The sequence below is a fragment of the Microtus oregoni genome, unplaced genomic scaffold (genome assembly GCF_018167655.1).
Source record: "Microtus oregoni isolate MIOR12 unplaced genomic scaffold, Mior012 000014F_ref0000157, whole genome shotgun sequence".
NCBI classification, from domain to species: Eukaryota; Metazoa; Chordata; class Mammalia; order Rodentia; family Cricetidae; genus Microtus; species Microtus oregoni.
In genome coordinates, this window is record NW_024543073.1 from 20486536 (window position 1) to 20509374 (window position 22839).

General features: G+C 45.2%; 1 protein-coding gene across 2 annotated transcripts in view; it reads left to right on the top strand.

The window, feature by feature from the left end:
• The first annotated feature begins 8947 nt into the window (after positions 1 to 8947).
• Positions 8948 to 22839, top strand: part of Pde8b (phosphodiesterase 8B) — a 228299-nt gene continuing 214407 nt past the window's right edge. For both annotated transcript variants that reach the window (XM_041663659.1, XM_041663660.1), the window contains exon 1: positions 8948 to 9145. In XM_041663659.1, the coding sequence (XP_041519593.1) occupies positions 9119 to 9145 (27 nt within the window). In that variant the 5' untranslated portion in view covers positions 8948 to 9118. The remainder of the gene's footprint in view (positions 9146 to 22839) is intronic.

Sequence of the window (22839 nt, forward strand, 5' to 3'; positions counted from 1 at the left end):
ATGATGCACTTCCAAATCCTTCTAAAGGCTGCAGGCTGAAGTAGGACCTTTTCTAGAAGAATTCATGATTCTGCATCTATAGATTTGAAAGGCATGGGATGTGAATCGAGTCCATGCTGGAGAGGGACGCATGGCTATGGGGCAGGTGTGGGAGGAGTGGGAAGCTCTTCTCACCCCTGGGCAGGAAAAGCTTGGAAGATGCTGCTACTCAAGGGCACGTGACCTTAGCGAAATCTGCCCAGCTAGAAGTCAGAGAGCCAGGGTGCCACGGACGCACCATCTATATGCCAACTTCTAGAACACACAGCGGGTGAGGAGAGAAAAGCTGATCTTGAGGGACACTAAGATTTTAGACCACAAACCCATCCTCCCAGCATCCTTAGCACCAGCATTTCTATAATCCCAAAGGAAACCCAAGTTACAATAAGTCTTCCTTGGATGAATATCTTCCAAATATTTACATCGTCCTGAGATTTTTATAAAAGCAAGAAACTCAGGGAATCAACTGGATGGTGAAGGCTGTCTGAGATGGAAGTAAATTACAAGTGTATCCAACATAGCTGCTGGGCCACTTTGGCAATTATGGAACCCCCTAATGTCCAGCACTGTGCCTGGAACCCAACTGACCACTGATACACATTTCTCTGAACTACTTAACTAGTGAGGTATCAAGAACCTCATGCAGTGTAAAAACATTCATTCAGAACCTTCAGAACAGAGGCGTTCAATGTTACCGTCAGGAGCCAACGTTCTTGAACCTAGGAGAAAGAGGAGGGCTGTTGGCTCTGCTTGTAGTAACTCTTCAACTACAGCATCCATCTCTTTCAGGCCATTTGATGGTGGTCGATAGTCCCTCAGTCTTTTCTAGTCCCCTAAAAGAAGAATGTTTTAGCCCGAGCAGTTTTATTCCAATCAGTTCCTCTACTCATTGGTGCAGTGGAGATGGCTGGGTTTGCTTTGCACCTGGAAACTCTCCGGTAAGGCAGATGAGAGGGCTCAATGCAGTGGAAGCTGAGTACAGGGTGTGCAAAACTGCAGCCCTGTCTGGCTAGCTGGAGAGTAGACCAACATGCTGGAAGGAGGACACTACACCAGGCTGCAGGTATCAGGAGGTGAGCTGAACACAGATGGAGTTAGGTCTGCCATTGTACCACTGCAGACAGCATCATGGCGGGGACATGTGTGCTGGTGAGATGTCCGTGGCAAGACAGGAAGCCAAGGAGCCTTAGGAGTGGCAGGGCTTATTGCTTTATAACAACCCTCCTTCAGGAACTTACTGGGCTCCCATGAGAATTTTATCAGTTCTTTCAGAGGTCAAAGGCATAATTAATGACCTCATATACTCTCCTGAGGCCCCACCTCTTAAAGATCCACATAGTCCTACTTCACACTGGGAATCAGGGTTCCAATACACTCAAACCACATATGAGCCATAGTACCCATTCTTGGTAAAGAGGGAATGTAGAGATCTGTCACGTGGGTACAAAGTAGGCATCTTGGCTGGAAAGAGCTGAACGCAGGTATGGACAGGTACGGAACCCTCGCTAAGTACTTCGTGTTTGGGAAATCAACACTTCTATCCTCTGACCCTACAGATAAACAGAAGGTGTGTGGTAAGGGTGGTTTGTGCTCATTTGTTAGTTGGGGTTTTAGCGTCTAGCTAAAGAGCTAGGACCGAAGGCCCCCAAGCTGCTATTACTGGCCTGAACACCGAGCATCTGATGTATAAAGGTGACTGGCTAGTTTTAAAACATAGTCAATTTTTTTAATTGCTTTGTTTTCAGAAGTCCTTTTTACATGGGATATTTATGAATCTGAGGATGATATCTTGTGGCAGGGTGCTCTATGTACTAGAAGGAAAACCAATTTGGGATGCAGGAACAGAGGAAGCAGGAAAAAGAGTCTATGAAAACCTAAGGGTTAACAGTTTTTTTAATTTGCCTGGATTACCTTCTTTTAAAAAACAAATTGACTACTAAGAGTTGAGGAAATTTGATGAAAATGACTTTCTATTCTTAATAGTAAATCTTGGGAACTATTTGATAAGTAACACCCGGAAGCACCTACACCTTATCTTTTAAGGAACAAAATACACCTGCTACCTAGAATGTGTCGCTTAGAACAGGACCTGCTGTCATGCCTGTGATCCCAGGAGACTGAGGTGGCAGGGTCACAAGTCTAGAGACTCCCTGGGCCACAGATGAGTTCAAGACCAGCCTGAGTCACTTAGCAAGAAAGGCTCATAACTCCACATTGGAGTTAGTTCTTGCCTCACATGTGGGAGGCCCTACATTCCGTGTCTTCCCCCTATGTATTGTCAAAAGTAGGCTTGGGTGAAATGTCTTTATCCCCAGGGTCTTTGCTCTGGAGGAGGTTGTTCTGAGATCAGCTGGTGCTCCAAAGGTTGACTCCCTTTCCATATCCATCCTTTCCATCTCCCCTTTGAAGGCTGACTATCACTTTGGGGACTCGATCCTTAGGTCTGTTTCTCAGAGCTGCCTCTGACCTGTGTGTTGATGCCCGACTTCTCAGTCCTAATCTAAATATTTTTCCTTCACCGACCTGCTGGATATCTCTTGTGTGAAACATGGGTGCCTCAAACCCACAACACTTCTCCCAGGTCATTCTTTTTGTAGGCAATTCATTTCTGTCTTAGTTGGAGGAATCAGCATCCATAAGACACCCACACACCGCCACAGGCTCCCAAGTTAATTTACCCCAGAACATCTTTCCCCCTTTTATTCCCTTCTTCCCAAAGCTGTTGACCTTACAAGCTTTTTTTTTTTTTAAAAAAAATATTTATTTTGTATACAATAGTCAGTCTGTGTGTATGTCTACAGGCCAGAAGAGGGCACCAGACCTCATTACAGATGGTTGTGAGCCACCATGTGGTTGCTGGGAATTGAACTCAGGATCTTTGGCAGAGCAGGCAATGCTCTTAACCACTGATCCATCTCTCCAGCCCATATCTTATGAGCTTTTTATGGATTATTATTAATGACCTCCGTGTCTCTGTGGGTCTTCTCCACTCCAGGAATCCCTCATCCACCACTTGCAGACAGAGTCCACAAATCACCATCTCTTTCGTGCAGTGAATCTTTCTGGGGCTGCTCCCAGTAGTGGACAAATTCTCCAGCTAATATCATTATCTGTATGTGTTTTCCTCCTGTCCTGTAGGCCCCAGCTCCTTCATCTCTCTTGGCACTCCCTTAGCTACTCAAAGAGCTGGCAGACCCAGAGTGTATTTCTCTGCCCTTTGCTCCTTTCTGGTGACTCCTCCTCCTTAGGTGATGTCATCCAGGTCTCAGCTCATTCATAGTCACGTCTATACACAGATTACTCCCAAGTTTATGGCTACAGCCAGTTAGCCATTGTTTTAAGCTATAGGTTCAACTGCCTTCTTGACAGCTTCCCGTGGATTTTGTTCTAGTTTCCTTTCTGTTTTTATGACAACCACCATGACCAAAAGCAACTTAGAGAAGGGAAGAGTTTTTATCTTGCACTTCCAAGTCATAGTTCATCATTGAGGGAGGTGAGCCACCACACTTGGCTAAACTTAATCTTTGCAAAGTTGTACGTGCAAACCATATTGCTAATGCTCATTTACATGAGATCTCTGAATGTTCTCTGAACTTTCTGTTCCTTCCTCTCTTTTTGACTTGAGCCATCCTAAGGATAGGCATACAGGCTGGGAATATTTGGTCTACAGTTCTGTAGGAAGTTTGTTTCATTGTAGTGTCTTTGCATGATTATGTCCAATATTGCAAGATGATTATGAGAAACGGGGGCTAGCATCCTGGGTCTACAGAGTTTTAGAATAAGGTGGTCAGAGGTGATATCAAGTGGTTTCTCAAAGTCAGATGATGGTGTTGTATAGGCCTTTGGTTTGGGGCAAGGATGGTGACTATAGGGCAGTGCTGTGCCCACAAGTTGAAATTAAAGGTGCGCATTTAATGCAGGTACTAACAGTGATCTCAGTGGTCATAGAAGGCCAACCTTTACCTTCTCTAGAAACTGTCACTCACCAGAAACACTAGCATTGCCCAGCTGGCCTGCCTTTCTCCCTTTTCCCCCTCTTCCTTTCTTTGCCTATATGCTTCCCTTCCTTCCTTCCTTCCTTCCTTCCTTCCTTCTTTCCTTCCTTCCCTTCCTTCCTTTCTTCCTTCCTTCCTTCCTTCCTCCCTCCCTCCCTCCCTCCCTCCCTCTCTCTCTCTCTCTCTCCCTCTTCCCTCCCTCCCTCTTCCCTCCCTCCCTTCCTCCCTCCCTCCCTTTCTTCCTTTCTTCCCTCCCTTACCCCATCTCTGTCTTTGACAAGCCCTTGCTTCATAGCCAAGGCCAGCCTAGGACCGCCATTCTTTCATATTAGATTCCCAAGTGCTGGGATTACAGGCTTGCACCACCGTATCAAGCGTTTCCTGCTCTTTCATATTGTGAGAAACACCAGCTTGTCAGTAAGTTCCTTTAACATCCTTGATCTTCAAGATAGAGTGACCAGTGGCACATTTAATGCAACCTAAATGGTGTACTCCCATTTATTTTAGCTTTCTTAATAGAACCAATAAAACCAGAATTGTACCAACAATAGATTATCACTGCTGTGGCAATCCTGGGTAACCAGGCAACTTGTTTCCTATAAGGAAAATACTCCCTCTTCCCTTACATCTTCTTGCTCAATAATTATAGACATGGGCAGCATTTACGACATCAGAAAGCCCACTAGGCAATAGCCAATCAGAAATCACCTGATTCCAGCTTCTATGCCATACAGGTAGACACAGGGCCTTCAGCAAGGCTGTGAACTGGGGAAGCTTGGTTTGGCTATCCATTTCATTCACCTTCCCCGGCAATGTTCATCTTCCTCAAGAGAGCAAATTGAGAACAGAGTGCTGATGAACGACCTTTAAAAACAGGTTTAGTATAGTTTTGTTTATTTTGTGTGTGTGTATATATGAGTGTATGTGTGCAATAGTGAATACACCATGACACACATGGAGGTCAGGGGACATCAATTGCAGGACTCACTTCTCTCCTTTTAACATGTGGGTTTTTACTCTGATGAACATGTTATGGAGATTTCAGAGGGATATAAAGTATCTGATTCAACAATGAACCAATTGAAATAAAAAGAAATTGAGAAAATGTCAAACTCTGAAAGGAGAAGAAATTGATAGGCATGAGTAGGGAGAGTGAATGTTTTGATGCACTGAAGTAGAATTTGTTGTATTGGCTTTGCCTATGTATCTGGCTTATTGCTTTATTCCTGGCATTAGGGTGACCAAGGAGGGACATGGGGTAGGCACACTATAGTGCAAGTGGTGGCTGGTTGGTATGAACAAGGGAGAGGGAAGGTGGGTGGCTGGAGCTTGATTTTGGAGTTCCTACTCACTTTAGACAGCAGGTTTTGGCGGGGAAGCTTTGTTGTGAGCCATTGGTGAGTCCCACACTTGATAGCCATGCCAGTTACAATGAGGAGTGAGAGTAGAACTCCGCTGTGCAATTTTACACACCCTGCACACACCCTGCCCCAGCACACTGGGGATTCCCCGCCTTTGAGTCTGCGTTTCCCTTCCTCCTCTCCTTCCTCAGTTACCTTTCCTTCTTTTTACCCTTTTCCTTTCTCCTTCTCCTTCTCCCCCATTCCTTCCCCTCTGAGAGTCATGCACCCCTCTGCAGAGCCTTCAGAAGTACACAGTGAATAATAGAGATTCAGGATTGGATTCGGTTTCACCACGGCACAACAGGAGTGCAACAGAAAACATATAAGTGTTAGGCATCCAAACACTTAAAGCTTAACCATTTATTTGAACTGTCAGAACTCGGGCTAAGGATGTTGAGATGCTGTCTGGTTTTGTGCAGTATCTCAGGAGCAATGGACCATTTGCAGCACATACTGCAAATGGACATTCTTCTATCCAGCATGTCTTGAGAGTTCTTCTGGAAAACCCCACCCTCCAAGAAGCAAATGACGTGTCCTGTTGTGGAATATGATTTTTAATTGGGCAAAGTGTGACATTTGTTTATGCTGCATCTGTTTAATTATGTAAAGATGTACTGCATTGCTTTCTCCTTGCCTGCCTGAGGCACCTGATTTGTCTAATAAAGAGCTGAGCAACCAATAGCTAGACAAGAAAGGATGGGGGGACTGGCAGGGAGAGAGAATAAATAGGAGACAATGAGGAAGAGGGAGTAGAGAACAGGGGAGAAAGAGAAGGACACATCCCAAGTAGGAAGCCAGGAAGCTGTCAGACAGACAGACAGACAGACAGACAGACAGTCTGCCAGCGAGACATGTGAAGCAGTGAAAGTAAGATATACAGAAGGAAAGCCTGGAGGCCAAAGGGAGGTAAAGGAAACAGAATAATTTAAGTTAAAAGAGCTAGCCAGAAACAAGCTGAAGATAGATTGATCATTCAAAACTAAAAAGAAGTCTACATGTCATGATTTGGGAACTGGTTGGTGGCCCCCAAAGAAAAAGCCTGGTGTACTGTCTCCGTTGCCTGCTGCAGTCGCATTTTTCTCCATCCCCCACCAAATCTCAACCTTGGCCTGGCTCTTCATGAATAATGATTTTACTGGTCTGTTTCTCCTTGACCGTGCAGGCCTCTAGAGGCTATGAGTATGATGTAATAACACATTATGCTGTTACCTTAAATTGCCTTGGCCCTTTTACTTTCTATTGTCATATTTTAGGTTTTCTATCACTACACACAAAGCACAACAAATTTAGTACTTCAGTAAAGTGTTTCCTGTGCAAGCATGAGGACCTGAGTTCAATCTTCAGTTCCCACATGAGAGCTGACGCCAATGTATGTACCTGTAACCCCAGCTCTGGGGAAGTGGAGGCAGGAGGATTCCCGGGGCCTTGCTTGCCAGCTAATCTTTTTTTTTTTTTAATATTTATTTATTTATTATGTATACAATATTCTGTCTGTATGCCTGAAGGCCAGTTGAGGGCGCCAGACGTCTTTACAGATGGTTGTGAGCCACCATGTGGTTGCTGGGAATTGAACTCAGGACCTTTGGAAGAGCGGGCAATGCTCTTAACCACTGAGCCATCTCTCCAGCCCCTTGCCAGCTAATCTTAATCGCATTTGTGAGTTCCAGGTTCAGTAGCAGACTCTGTCTCATTACTAAGCCTGGGCACAATAGTGGAAGATACCTAATGCCAACTTCTGGCCTCCAAGTGCACACACACACACACACACACACACACACAAATGTGCACATGTACATGAAAACACTACTTATTAATATAGCTACTGTGCATCTGAAGTAGGGGTATAGCTTTAGGATCTTTTCGGAAAACCGTAGTCATCATCTGGGGCTGTAATCTCAGCTCAGGCGCACCCAGGGAAGAATTTACATTCAAGTCTCCCTCCTTGTCAGCAGAATTCAGCTCCCTTCCATCTGTGTGATGAGCTGGGGGGGCGGGTGTCTCAGTTTCTAGACAGGTCTTGGCTAGAGGCATCCTTTGCTCCTTGTCATGTGGGCCTCCTGACACAGCTTTCTAGTTCTCGATGCCAGCAAGCTGCTGAGTCTCCCAGAAGGACTACATACCCCACTCTCTGTGGCAACATCCCCACAGTCAGTGCCGTGTTCCATCAGTAGGCAGAAAGTCACAGGTTCCTCCCACACCCAAGGGGAGAGGATGACACAGGACATGAACACAGGAGGTGGGGATAGTTGGGGACCATCTTAGAATCTGTTATGCAGAGGGACTGCTTTGTGGGGGAAAATACTCTACAAAACCCATCAAAGCTATACTAACAAGGCTCTCGTGTCTTACTGGAGGACTCTCTGTAGAGCGGCTAACATCAAGATAATCTTTTTCTTTGTCTCTTTCCACATCCCATGAAGTAGGTGTTACTTCTGAAAATGGCTCATTTCCCTGTCCTGCCATTAGACATCTCGTCAGCTTTTCTGGATGAGAAAGTCAGCAGGAACAGATTGCTTGGTCTTTGCTTTTGGCTGCACTGCCCCAGTCCTGTTGGTAGCTCTCTAGGTCATTCATTGCTAGAAATTTCTCCATCCTGGAGAAGGCAGGTATGTGCACCCTGTGGGTTGACAGCCACGGACAAGATGCCACCAAGCCAGTGTTTTAGCTGCACAGGTAAAACAGCTTACTTTTTAGAGGAACATCCCAGTGTGTGCCTAGACCGCTAATGAGTGCCAGCTCCCTAGACAGATTGGTGGGGGCAGCTGCTGGGGAGGGGGACAGTTCAAGTGTGCTTTTGGCTTGATCTACGTGTGACTCATGTTTACACACTGTCTGCCCAATTAAGGCTGAGGGATCACCCCCTACACACATGTGTGTGTATATACACACAATAGTGTGCTGTTTATGTATTCCTTTGCATATGAAGAACACCCTTTACCAAACATGATATCATGAATGGGGCTATACATATATTTACATATATATATTCACATATATATATGTGTGTGTGTAGGTATATGCATACATATATATGTGTACATATTTGAGCAGTATAAAATTTCTAATATAAGCACGTCTGAGAATATAGTTCATATCAGTTCAGGGATATTTCAGAGTACATGTGTGGTATGTACCAACATTTCACAGTACCCCAAATATAAACAAATGGAGGGAGCCTGTGAATAAATTTGAGTTGAGAATTGTTGGCAAACTTGATGGGTTGTTTCCTGGAGATAGGGCTCCCCCAAGGGGATTGTGGAGAGCCTTAAAAAGGTTAGCAGATGTTTAGAAACTGAATCTTGCGTCCCAAGAAAAGCACTAGGTTCCGTTCACTAGCGTCAGTGAGATTTGACTTCCTAGGATTTCCAGGAAGGCGTTGCTCAGAGTCCAGTAACTAGGAAGCCGTTAAGCAACTCGAAGTCGGGGATCAACATCCTCGGAGGGGCGCTAGGACCCAGGCACTCGCTGGCCTTGGGACCTTTGGAGGAGTGAAGGCAGTGGAGGCTCAGATTGGCAGGCAGAGTCCCTAGGAGCGACCAGACCCTTCAGGCGCGCAGAAGCGCAGAAGCGAGGAAGGCGCATGGTGCAAAGGCACAGCAGCTGGGTGCGCTCTATGAGTGGGTGCCGCCAGGGGCACAGGCACCCTTACGTTGGGGACAGCAGCGGGGGATCGCAGCGGGCATGGACAAGCAGCAGAGCAAGCGCCAGGTGAGCCCTGCACGTCTGCAGAGGGGTGTCCCAAGGCACAGGCAGAAGCTTGGAGCCCTCCCGGGACCTGTCTTTGAACCCCAAGTGCTGAGATGGCCCTTTTCTTTTCCTCCAGTCTCTCCACGTTTGGTACCTGGCTCCCATCTTGCTTCCTAGAGAGGTACCTGGAATGCCTAAGATGCCCGTGTTGCAATTTCTAATGTTTAATAATAGTCTCTGCACATGGGTCTATGCCTGGCTGACAGCGATCATTGCTTCCCTGAAGTAACCTGGCTTCTGCCTCCTGTTGCGCGCGTTGTTCCCACGCTCACCTCCCGGGTGTGGGGCCCCTGACTGTCCGAATGTATTTCCAGTAGCTGCAATATTAGCTTCTTTTCCGGGAAGTAAGGCACGGCAGCTTTAGACCCCGGGGTGGGTGCGGGTGTAGGTGCGGGTCCAGGTGCAAATGCAGGTAGAGGGGCAGGTGTGTGCGTGCATGCGCGTGCATGTATGCCTGGCGCCTCCTACTGACAGTGACCCAGTGCAATTTCCTGAATGGTGCTCCCTAGGAAGGAGGATTCCTATTCTGTCCAGAGGGAAACAGGGGTACCTGGGAGAGAAGAAGCTGCTTGTGAGGGTCTCATGCCCTGGGTTCACAGCAAAATGACCGTGCACAGGGCGTAGGAAGGGGGCTTGGTCTAAAGGCTAAATGGATATTGCTGCACTGAACTTGGAAGCATTTTGAGGAGTTAACAGTTAACTGAAACACACTTAACTGTCATTGTGGCAGTCTTAAAAAAAAAACCCAATAAAATCTTACTGAAGTGTCTTTAACCTTCTACAGTCTTCTAATGCCTGTAGGAGTTTCTGTGATGGTCTATAAAGTTTCTGGCACCGACTGTACTCTGGCTTACCTGTTCCAGGCTGAGGGCCCTAGGCAAACACCATCCTGGGGCCAGCTGCTGGGACCAAGGACCTTACAATCATTGCGTTTGAACTCTGAGTCTCCCGCCAGTGCATGGGGTGGTGGTGGTGGTGGTGGTGGTTTTGGCATGCCTGCTTTGAAAGTTCTTCGACAATCTGAAGTTTCAACCTCCAGTGTTTCTTTAGAGACAGTCTTTCTCCAAACTGTGTTGGGACACAGTCAACAAAAACATTTATCCAGGGAGCCAGGGGAGGTGAGAGGCAGAGAATCCGCCCTCTAAGGCTTTATTATCTGTCTGCCATGGGCAGTTCTTGCTTGACTGCCCTCCTGACCTTGAAAGGGCTATTTTCATTTTGCAGAGGCTAGGTTTTCCAAGAAGTAGAAACTGAAGAATGATAATTCACCCGCGGTGGGAAGAACGGGGATGGGAGGCAGAAGCTGTGTGGGGCTAATGAACTGTGGGAAAAAAAAAAACAAACAAAAAACAAAAAACCCTCAGGCCATGTGTACGCCATCAAGGCTGACAGGGAGCCCTCAGACCTGGGGTCCTCTCTGACAGGAGTTTGTTACATTCGGAGACAGCCTATCCGGTCCAGTCTTGCTACAGCTTGTGCTACATTCTGAAAAAGCATTAATAGTCTGAAGAGACAGGGGAGCAGAAGTGTGGAGGAGGCTGTAAAGTGACAGGAATCGTTGGTGCTTATGGTCTGGGGAAATAAGCTCAGTGGTGCTGTTGGTGCCCGGAATGCACTGGGCCGAACCTTCCAGAAAGATCTGACCCAGCTTGACTGCATAATTCTGAAAAGATCCAGGCTTCGCGGTAAGACCCTCGCCTGGCCACTCTCGCCCTGCCCGGGGAGAGAGGTCCACATTTGGTTCCTAGGTGGAAGAAGGCACAGTAAGCTGCCCGTCTCACAGGGGGTATGAGAGCCTTCAGTTACATCTGATAAGCACAATTTACTTACCCAGGAACGCCTCAGTTAATATTAACTTCCCAGAAAAGCAGCCGATCAGTTCAGCGATGAAATAATGAAATTCTCTTTGGAAACAGCATTAAGTATCGGAATGCCTAATATTATCAGAGCTTAGTGGGGTAAGCACTATTTTGAAGAGAAAAGAAAAAAACAGACTAGTTTTTTTTTCCATTTTATTTCAAGATGAGAAATACACAGAATGATTTATAGCTTTTTTTAACTAGACATTTTTAAAAGGAATAAAAGAGCCAAAGTAAATGCAAGTCAAGCCACGAGAAAGCTTGTTTCTCCAGGTTTCCAGAGATGAGCATCATGGGTAGTGGATATTGATTGTGTACCTGCCCTGTGTATTGTCCATAATAAACGCTGTCATGAGGCTTCGGGGATACACTTAGCCACCACTGAAGGAAGTACTCTGGTGGTTTCTTTGATGAGAAACTGGAAGGTTTTTTTTTTTAATTTTTCTTTTCTTTCTTTCTTTTCTTTTTTTTTTTTCTTGACATCACTCAACTAGTGGGTGGGTAAACTGAGCCAAGCTCAATGGAAGAGGGAGATTTCCAAAAAGGAGCCAGCGTGTAGAGGCAATTTATATGCCTCAGTGCACTTGAGTTAAAAGAGCTTTTATGGGTGGAAATTTTCTTCATCTTTGATTTTCTTGTTTTTATCAAAATGACGTAAGTATTATTTAAGTCAGTGAAGAGACTGACTTTTTATAACTCTATAGATCTGAGTCAGGGGTATGAACCATGTAGTTGAAGACTATTCTTTCATTCCCGGATGCCCAGACCTGAATAACCACACAGAAACTATATTAACTGCAACACTGCTTGGCCAATAGCTTAGGCAAACTCTTGGCTAACTCTTATATCTTAAATTAACTCATTTCTATAATTTGTGTATCACCACGAGGCTGTGACCTACCAGTATAGGTTTGTAGGCATCTTTTTCCTTTGGCAGCTACATGGTGTCACCTTGACTCCACCTACGTTATATCTCTGTTTGGATTTCCTGCCTGGCTTTGCTCTGCTAAGCCATTGGTCAAAATAACTTTATTCATTAACCAATGGTAATAAAGCATATTCACGGCATACAGAGGGGAATCTCACATCAGAACCATCATTGGTTTAATCAATTCCCGGTGGATTGGGCACTTGGATTACTTAAATACATATATTATTATTAGCATTGTGGGTCTTTATTTATATATATATATGTGCATATATATATATATATATGTGTGTGTGTGTGTGTGTTTGTGTATTCATCTATTTCTAGTAAGTCAGTTCCTAATGGTGGGATTACCATGTGAACAAGCACGGTTACTATTAGATACATACTTTTTCCTACATACTAATTATTGTTAAGAGTCACAGATGCATTTTCCCAAACACAACTAGAAGCCACTGTTTCATAGTGGTGAGCACTCATTGGGTGCTTGGGGTCTTAACTCTTGCAGTTCTCTTCTGTGGTGTTCCCTGAGCCTTGGACGTAGGGATTGTATTTCAGATCTCCAGCTGGGGACTTTTTTTGTTTGTTTGTTTGTTTTTCAAGACAGGGTTTCTCTGTAGCTTTGGTGCCTGTCCCGGAACTAGCTCTTGTAGACCAGGCTGGCCTCGAACCCCCAGAGATTTGCCTGCCTCTGCCTCCCGAGAGCTGGGATTAGAGGCGTGCGCCACCACTGCCCGGCCAGCTGGGGCCTTGTGACCAGTTCTGAATATCTATTTGCAGCTGCCTCAGTAGCTGCTAAAAGAAGCCTCTTTGGTAAGGAGAGGTGCACTTACCTATGGCTATAAGGCTTAGATTACAGTTATTGGAGGTTACATCAGTTTAGGAAAATGGCAGGAATGTGTCCTCTTCTGTGACCTATGATCACCTCTCCCACGCATTCTTGGCCAGGCTTGCAGTACCAGGAATGACTTTCCTTCTATCCAACAGTCCCGAAATCCAATTAGAAAGCTGTTTGTTACCTCTAAGATATAAGCATCACTTTTGCATCACTGGTGGTATTTTGCTTAAATAATAATTTTACATGAACTCACTGATACGGCATGAGCTCCAAGCACTTTGGTGCTCTGACTTTTGTGAGGTAGATCTGTGTGTCAGAAGTGGCTATGCTGTAGTTAAAAATCAACCCTGCAATTTTAGTGGATTAAATAAATTTGATAAGTACTTCTCACATTTTATGTCCAAAGTAGGTTAGCAGAATGCTCATTCGTTTCACACAGTCTCTCAGGAAACCAGGATGGCAGAAGCTTTGCCACCTTGTAATTCTACTTCCTGGAACATGTGGTCTTGGTGGTCCCTAGAATTACAACTGCCTTTAAATGTCTTAGCTCAACAATAAAGCTTAGTTCTTTTTTTTTTTTCTGTGCTTTGGTCAGAACTAGTTGCATAGACCTACTCAGATACGTGGACACAGGAAAGTGTTATCTTCCTTTATTCTGAAGAAGAGGAAGAGAAGAAGAAACGGTACACATACAATAGTCTGGTTTAGTGTGTCAGGGCAGATGTAACAAAGTAGCAAATGCTTACAAAGGCGAAATCTGATCCCCCCCAGAAATTCAGTCTTCTAGGCTAGAAGCCCAAGATCAAGGTCCCTGGGGCTGGCTTCTCTGAGGACCTCACTTCTTGGCTTCCAGACAACCATCCTCTCTGTGTCTTTATCTATGCTTCTCTCTGCCTGTCTGTGTTCTGACCTCTTCCTATGAAGACATCAATCACATTGGCTTAAACATGCTAAAAGCTTCATTTAACACTAACTTTTTTTTTTTAATGACTCTGCCTCCAAATATAGTCACCTTCTGAAGCACTTAGGGGTTAGGATTTCAGTAAACTTGGGACATTACAGTTCAGACCATGGTGTGTTATTTCTGTTAACTAGCATGTAATGAGATGTAGTCATGCTGTTTCTGTTGGAGGAGTCCCATACATTTCTCAAACATTACAGAATCATTTTCTTCTTTGCATCTCACCCATCTCTTTGAGCCCATGCCCTCACATTTCGCTGCAAAAGGTGTAGTTTTCTCAATTTTATAGGCATTATTTAAAAGGAGTTGCTGTTAATAAGGACATCGCGTATCTTTTATGAACGGTATTAGTGACGGTGTATCTGCATGGTGAAGGGAGACCCAGTCTGAAATAAGACCACAGATACTGTCAACACTGTATTTCTGGAATCGCTCCTACTGGACACCTAAGCAAGGATAGTGGTGAAGCTCACTGTGTCTTGTGGATTGGTCACCAGCATGAATATGAATCTGAGACCATGATGCTGAGTGGTAGTATCTGGTAATGGACTATTAGCCAGGCAATAACTGTAATGGAGGTGTCATTGTTTTTGAATGTGTGGATAGTTTTACTTTTTTTTTTGTTGTTGTTGTTGTTCTCAAATTTGGTATCAGGGGATGCATTGTTGATTAATTGCTGAGGAAGGATATTTCAAAATGTTCTGCTATAGTGTGACATCCAAACTAAAAGTCATTGTTTATAAAGAGAGTCAAGGAAGCAGGACATGGGTATAAATTTGATATTGATGAAGTAAATATTTGTCAGGGAAGGAATGATGCAATTTCAGATTTGCTTTCTTAGTCTATTTTGCAAAATACAAGCATTTAAGAAAGGCTGTCCCCAAGCACATATGTCTAGATTTATATTTTGCTATTGAGGATTATCTATTAAACGTCAGATAACCAACCTGAAGGCAGCAGGAATCGCCTAGCCCCTTGGGGTAGATGAAAATAATCAAGAGATGAGAGACTGGGGGATCAATGCTTCTGCCCTGCAGGGCTGCCCTTGGGTTGTCACGCTGCTTAGCGGACAGCAAGGACTTTTCTTAGTGATACAAAAGAGATGGTTTTCGTATATCCATGTGCCTTAGATGTAACAAAATCTCACAACAGTGGCAAGAATCAGAACCTGAGCCCCTGTCTCAGCACTGCGTCCCTCCCCACCACACACCAGTGCATACATTGCCTGTCATGCTATTTATTGTCTGACCTCTGCTTTCTGCCAGTGACACGGTCACGAACATGACTCAGAATGGAGTGTCTCTTTCTAACTGAGGTATATAATGTCTTCATCTATTTGTACTACTGTAACAAAATGTTCAAGTTTGGAAGATTGAAAAACACCGAATTTTCCATATTTCTGTAAGCTTAAAAAAATCTAAGATTAAAACATCAACAGGTTGGACTTTCTGGTGAGGACACTGTCTGCTTCCAAGGTGGCATTTTGTTGCCGTGTCCTTTAGAGGAGGGAGTGCCATGTCCTCACATGGTAGAAGGGACAGAAAGGGGTGAGAAGTGACACCACCTCCTCTGTAAATCCTTTTCATGACTGCAATGAACCCATTTGTGAGGGTGGAGGCTCGCAGAGCCCCACCTCCCCATATCATTGCTTTGGGGATTAAATTTCTGACACATACATTTTGAGCTCCCTACCTTCCATTCAGACTATGCCATCTTCCCTTTGGTCTCTAAAATCTTGGTCTCACATATAAAACATACTTATTCCCATCCCAATAGCCCACAAGTCATAATTCACCCAGCAGCAGCTCAAAAGTCTAAAGTCCAGAGTCTTATCTGAATCGCTGCTGAATGGGACTCTAAGCAAGATTAATCCCAAAGTAAATGTCCCTCCAGCCATGGGCCTGTGAAATCAAACAAGACACACAGTGTAGACATTCCCATGGTGTGTGTGTGTGTGTGTTAGACTTCTTTCTATTGACGTCACTGGATACCCAAGATTAGGTAATTTGCCAAAAAAAAAAAAAAAAAAAGAGATTCTTTTTTTCGAAGAAATTTATTTTATGTGAATGAGTGTTTGCCTGCATCTGTGATGTGACCTTCCTGCAGGCCTGGTGCCCACAGAGGCTGGATTTCCTAGAACTGGAGTTACAGACATTTGGGTGCTGGGAACCAAGCCCTGGTCTTCTTCAAGAGCAGCAAGTGCTCTTAACTGCTTAGCCATCTCTCCAGCCCCAGAAATGTATTCCTTATGCCTACCCGAGAGTATTGGTATTAGTCTTACCCCCATGGCTCCACTAGGCATTTCTGTGATTGGGGACTGTTGGACTCTAACCTCACCTCTCTGCTCAGCACCCCCTAGTTAAGGAACTCTGTGGTAGCTCTGCTTCTGTTTGGTGTAGCCTTTGAAATATTGCTCAGGGATGCCATGACTACAAGGCTCGTCTTCTGAATGTATGCAGCGTTAACATGATGCGAGCATTACCAAGGTTTTCTGTCTGTGCCCTTGAGCAGTGGCCATTGCTTCATCTGGACTTGCTTCATCTTGGACCTCATGACTGGCTCTGCCAGAGAAAGGCCTTAGGTGGATCATCAGGACACCCCACGCAAGCTTTCTGCTTTTGTGGTACTCTGGTCTTTTATGATAGAATTGTGACTTTATAAAGAGAAAAGAGGCTTCCCCTGGTATCCTGTTGTCTCATCCTCCACCATGCTATGACACAGCCAGGAGGCCCTCATCAGAAGCCAAGCAGGTACCAACATCTTGCTTTTGGATTTCCTGGTCTCCAAGAACCATTAATGAGCAGTAAACCTTGGTAACACTCACATAAATCTGCAGAGAACAGGGATTGGAAAGTATAAGAAGGTTAGCTCTCTAGCAAACATGTCTTTGGAAGGTCTGTGGAGACACATCCCTAGAAGGAAGATGACTTAGTAAACAGTTGAACATCCATGAATTCCTTACCATTGCACACTCTGCAGGAAGACATGTGGGTTATAAAGCAGAAAGAAATGGTTTCTCTACATTTTTAGCAACTGTTTTCTACTTCCACTTAGAATTCTCTAAAGAAAATTCTATACCATTTTCTGTTTGTTGGCAGTATGGCCCTTTGGAAAGCTGGTGAGTGGTTCTGACCTTGTCTCTATTGGTGATGGAATGATTTGAGGAAGACTTGAGATGAACCATGTTTGACTGATGCAGAACTCTTTGTCAGGGGGCCCATTGTCCAGGATTTCTTCTCACAGAGGACCATTGTGACACTTGTTTTCAAATCTCCAAGAGAAAACTCAGTTTTATTCTAGAACAGCACTTTCAGAGAGGCAATGACCACTACAGCGTATTCACCAACTGTCTGTCATTGAGCAGATTTTGCCATCTAAGACAGGCATTTGGGATCTTGCGATGTAGCACACACCAGAATTCTCAGGATGCGGCTTTCGTGCTGTGGTCAGAAAGGCCACAGTTCATCTCTGCTCTTTCCAGGAGCAGGAAGGACCCCATGGTGACAAGAAAGGCACAAGGGATGGAGATAAACAGGACAGTGACAGGAGGGAAGAGAGTAGAGGGCATGGCAGGGTACCATCCTTGGAGAAAGGCTGAAGCAGTGTGTCACAGCCCATGGCATCAGTAGGGACATTGTCTGACTACAGCAGGCACAGACAAGGCTGTGTCTGTTCCAGGCACTGTGTGGTAGGTAACCTGAGAGTTGAGGCATTAATGGGTTGCCCATCACTTCTATCCCAGTTCAGTAGGTACACTGGTAAGGAAGCTTTGGGGTAAAATGAAGACCCCAGGAGAAGGATGGAGGGGAAGGCCAGGGACACTGTTACACAATCCCACTTGTCTTAGATGGTTTCTTGCCTCAGCCTAGGTACAACTGTGCCACCCTGGCCTCTCCAGTCCCTTCCCCTCCCTTTGGGGGGACTCACCAGACTGCGAGATCTCTTTTGTCTCTACCACGGTCCATGTGGGCTAAAATCTGGAGACCTCTGGGAGTATGCACAGAAGTGGGGAACAAGGGCGTCTGGACAACTGCTTCCCACTCTGTCTTCTTATCAGTATGAGGTTCATACAACAGATACCCTTAGGTCTGACCTGCAAATGTGGAGAGAAGGTCAAGAAAGAGTTAGGTGATGACAATTGCCAGAGAAACATTTCCAAAGCAAGTTGGAAGGACTGCCTGGGCAGAGGTGTGGCAGGATGGTTCTGTTGGACACGCAGTAGGAAGGCCTCCTTGGTCATGTAATTGTTAAGGTCAGACCAGAAGGGAGTGGGGAGAGAGAGCCATGTGGGCACTTGGGAGAAAATGTCCTGAGCAGGAGTGCAGCCTTAGAGGAACTATTCTAGTGCTTACGGTGAAGCAGTAGGGGCCAGTGGAGCCACAGCAAGGGGAGGGCAGTGGGCGCTGATGGGTCTCAGAGAGTCAAACCGTTGAGGCCTTGTGGTCTCAGATGGGAAGTGATGGCTTCTGGCTGAGATCACAGGTGGTTCATTCAGAAACTTCTGGAGAAAGTCCAGGGGAGCTAAGTGGAAGTTAAGAGATGTGCCAAGAGCCCACAGCCGTAATCCAGGCTGGGGATGCTGGTGTCTTTGGCCGGGGTGGTGGTAGTGGAGATAGTGAGGCACAGCTGGGTTCTGAACCAGTTCCCCAGGTTAAGCGAACAGCATTTGCAGATGGGTGGAGTAAGATCACAGGGGACAGAGTCTCCTAAGTCCTTCCCAGGGTCAGCATGGGGTCAACTCTTACTCTCAACCCATTGCTCAGCTTTGCTACCTGTGTACATTTTTTTTTTGCTCATGTCTCCACACATTCCTCTCCATGAGTCGCCTCGGATAAGCTGGGCTCATAGCAAGAATGACCATTGTCTTGGGAGACGGAAAGCCAGACCTTGAGTGCCACAGTGTACCATGTCATGGTCAAAGTAATGACTCCTTTCCCTGGAGTTCTAAAACCTTGAGAGCCTGTAAGATAACTGCAGAAGAGATAGGGACTTTGTGGGCTGAAAGGAAGAGAACCGATGAACGGAATTAGTTTGCAAAAATTTGTCTTTATTTTATGTATATGTGTGAGTACCTGCTGTGTGTACATACATGTGTGTGTGTGTGTGTGTGTGTGTGTGTGTGTGTTTGTATACCATGTGTGTGCACGGTGCCCCAGAGACTAGTAGGTTCCCATCAGGTCCCTGGAATTGGAGTAATGTGTGGTTGTGAGCTGCTGTGTGGATACCAGACACTGAACCTGGGCCCTCTGTAAGAGCTGTAAACACTCTCAACGGCCGAGCCCTCTTTCTCGTCCCCAGAAATCATTTCCTGCACACAGGATGAAAGGTAGAGAGGGAAGTACGGCGTTCTAGTTTCATTATGTTTCTGTGACAAACACTGATCAAAAGCCACATGGCGAAGAGAAGGATTTCCTTTTGTTACGACTCACAGTCCATTCTTGAGTGAAATCAGGGCAGGGACTCACTTGCGTTTCCACCAGAATTGTTTCTAACCAGGGAATTTACTCACTGCCAAGAATGTATATCAGACACCGTACACAAATGCTGCTCAGAACCTTCCTCACAGGCTCATGTCCGGCCAGCTTCCTCACGGAGCCCAGGACCACCTGTCCTGGGTTGGTGCCGCCACTGTGGGCTGGGCCCTCAGATGTCAGTGACAGCCCACCGCTGCCATGGCCATAGGCTCATCTGATCCAGGCGGTATGTCTGCTGCGGCTCTACTGTCAGGTGACTCCAGCTGTGCTAAGTTGACAGATGATGCTGATGAGGACACACCCTTTAATAGTTTAGTGGCCAGTGCCAAGCAGGACTCACCAGAAGGCAAGGCAAAGCGTCCCTCAAGTCAGGTCTGATTTACAGTGAGGGTGACGCAGGGGCACTCCTGAGACTCACCGTCACTTGGCCCCAGGAAGTCTGCCTGGCCTGTGTGATTGCTTTTACAGGTTGTTCCCATCATCCTTTAGGTCTACTGTGAACAATCTATCTGACCATCTGTAGAACTGAAACTCGGAGGTCTCTCAACCTAGATCCCAGAAATCTGGCTAAAGATTCTACTGTCTGAGAATGTAACAGCAAAAGTGCTGAGTTATTCGCTTACGGTCAGGAGGTCAGGAGTCTGCCTACAGGTTGCTATAACAAAATATCACATGCCAGGATGACCTGAAATCCATTATTCACAGTTCTGAAGGCTGAAAGTATAAACCCAGAGTGCAGGGTGTCGGGGTTTCTTCTAGTAAAATCCTTCCTTCTGATCTGTGTACACCCTGACATCTTGCTGTGCCTTCACATGACTCTGTGTGTGTGTGCATGTGTGATGGAGGAAGGTCATTGGTTAAATAAAAAGAAACTGCTTGGCTCTCATTGGTTAGAAGATAGGTGGGAGGAGTAAACAGAACAGAACGCTGAGAGGAAGAGGAAGTGAGCTCAGACTCCACAGCTCTCCTCTCGGGAGCAGACGCCTCAGAGAGATGCCATGCTCCCAGCTCCCAGGCAGACGCACGCGATGAAGGATGGACATAGGCTAGAATCTTCCCGGTAAGCGCACCTAGGGGCGCTACACAGATGATTAGAAATGGGCTAAATTAATATGTGAGAATTAGCCTAGAAGAGGCTAGATAGAAATGGGCCAAGCAGTGATTAAATGAATACAGTTTGTGTGTTGTTATTTCGGGCATAAGCTAGCCAGGCAGCAGGGGTGCTGGGGACGCAGCCCCGCCGCTCCGTATTACTACACATGTGTGTGCATATGTGTGTATGAGTGTGTATGTGAGTATACATGAGTATGTGTGTGTACTTATCCTCATTTAACCTCACCTACCCTGCTGAAGTCTCTCCTCTAATATAATCCCACTAGGTTTTATGGTTTCAGCTAGAGATTTGGGGAGATAGTTTTGTTTGTAACAGTTAAATGCTGCAAATTAAAAAAATAAAAATAAACTTGCTTGAACTCTGTGCATCTTCAATAAATTAAACCACACACCTTTCAAAGTATATGACTCAAGATTTTATTTATCTAAAATAGGGTTTGACTATGTAGTCCTGACTGGCCTGGAACTCTCTTTACAGACCAGACTGGTCCCAAACCCGCAGAGATCCACCTGCCTCTGCCTCCCGAGGATGAGGAGTAGAGGTGTTTGCCACTAAAGCTGATCTCAATTATAGGTTTTGATGAAGACTTTCATCATGTAATGTGTAGTCACTACCATATGGCGACATAATCCAGTCTCATGAACCCAACCCATGCTTCTTGGAGTCAGTTGTGACAACAGTCACCAAGCACACCCTGACCTCCTTTTTATTGGGTAGAGTTGTCTTTATTAGTCTCCTGTCAATACCATGCATTATTATGGATTCAATTAAAATGCCAACCATAACTAGGCTCTAGTGTTTGTACATATGGTCCCCAGATGGTAGCACTGTTTTGGGAGGCTGTGGGACGAATAGGAGTTGAAGCCTCGCTGTAGGAAGGGCCCTGTGGTTATGGAACTTTGCCTTCCTTCCTGTCCTCATTTCTGTGCCTCTGAAATGTGAACAACACTGTCCCCAGTTTCTGAAGCCACAACCAAGGGCCATTTCTACCTGCCTCCCTCACCATGAGAGCCTATACCTCACCTCCACACCCACAAGCAGATTAGACTTCCTTCTTTCATTTGTTTCTTATCAGGTCTTTGGTAGTGAGAAAAATAATGGTATGTATGTGACCTTCAGTGGTTGCCCTCTTTGATTTGATATTGAGTTTCATATATATTGATATAAGTATCTGAAGTTTGTCACTTTATATTAGTGTTTTATTTTATGAGTGTATTACAATTTATTCATTTCTTGACTAGTGAACCTTGGAGTTGTTTCCAGTTTGGGGCTAGTATTTAAAAATCTATGGAAAACACCCAGAGGGAAGCCTTTGAGCATAAATGACTAGAATAAATAGCAAGGATCTATGGTGAGTGTGCAGCGTGCTCAATAAGAAAATCTACAACGCGATTGTACCGACATATGTAGCCGTATGTGAGGGTATGGAGCAAGAACATGTAGCCACTTTGGTGGTTATGCAGTGAGACAGCCTGGTGGCTCTTTTGCGTTTCATTGATGACAGATGGCGAACATTTTCCCACGTGCTTAACTGTCCATTTTTATTTCTGATATTGTGAAGTTATTAAAATATTTTGTCCTAGTTTTAATTAGGTTGTCTATCTTCTGGTTATCAACTTTGCAGAAGTGTGTGTGTGTATGTGTGCGCGTGTGCATGTCCATGTGTGCCTATCTGTGTGTGTGTGGTGTATGTGTGTGTCCACACGTGCCTGCCTATGTGTGTGAGGCCTATGTGTGTACGTGTCCATGTGTGCCTGTCTCTCTGTGTGTGTGTGTGTATGTGTGTGTGTGTGTGCCCATGTGTGCATGTCTGTATGTGAGTGTGGTATTGGGGACTGAACCCAGGGTATTGCTTACGCTAGACAACCACTGCCCTGTCTCCAATCCTGTGAGGTAAGCTTCTTCTGGATGTATTTTTCTTCTAGCCAGTGTCTTTCCTTTTTCTTTTCTTAAAGACACTTTACAAGAACAGACTGCTGAGTTCTGTTGACCTCCAATACACCCTTTTTTTCCATTTTGCGGCACATTCCTCTTACATTTTTTTCTAAGCAATCTTTGTCTACTCCACATTTGCAAACATCTATGTTTACTTCGAGATGTTTTTAAGCCTTGGATTCTTTGCTTAATTCTGTGACCCGTATGGTTAATATTTGTGAGTGGTGTAAAGTCAGGGCCAGGGGTGGTATTTATGTGCTTATTTCGTCTCACCATTTTGTGTACACAGTCATCCTAGCACCGTTGCTGAAAAGACTCTGCGTTACCAGTTGACTTCCACGGAACTGTTATTGAAACAGAGCTGACGCATGGTCCTGTACCTGGACAGTATAGTGTTCCATGTTTTTCCTTTGTCTGTCATCACACCGGCACCCCCTGTTTCATTCACTGTGCTCTTCCACTCAGTCTTAAAGGCAGGCATAATCTCTCAATGTTGTTTGCAGAATTCACTGAGTTACTGTAGATCTTTTGTATTTCTGCATAGAT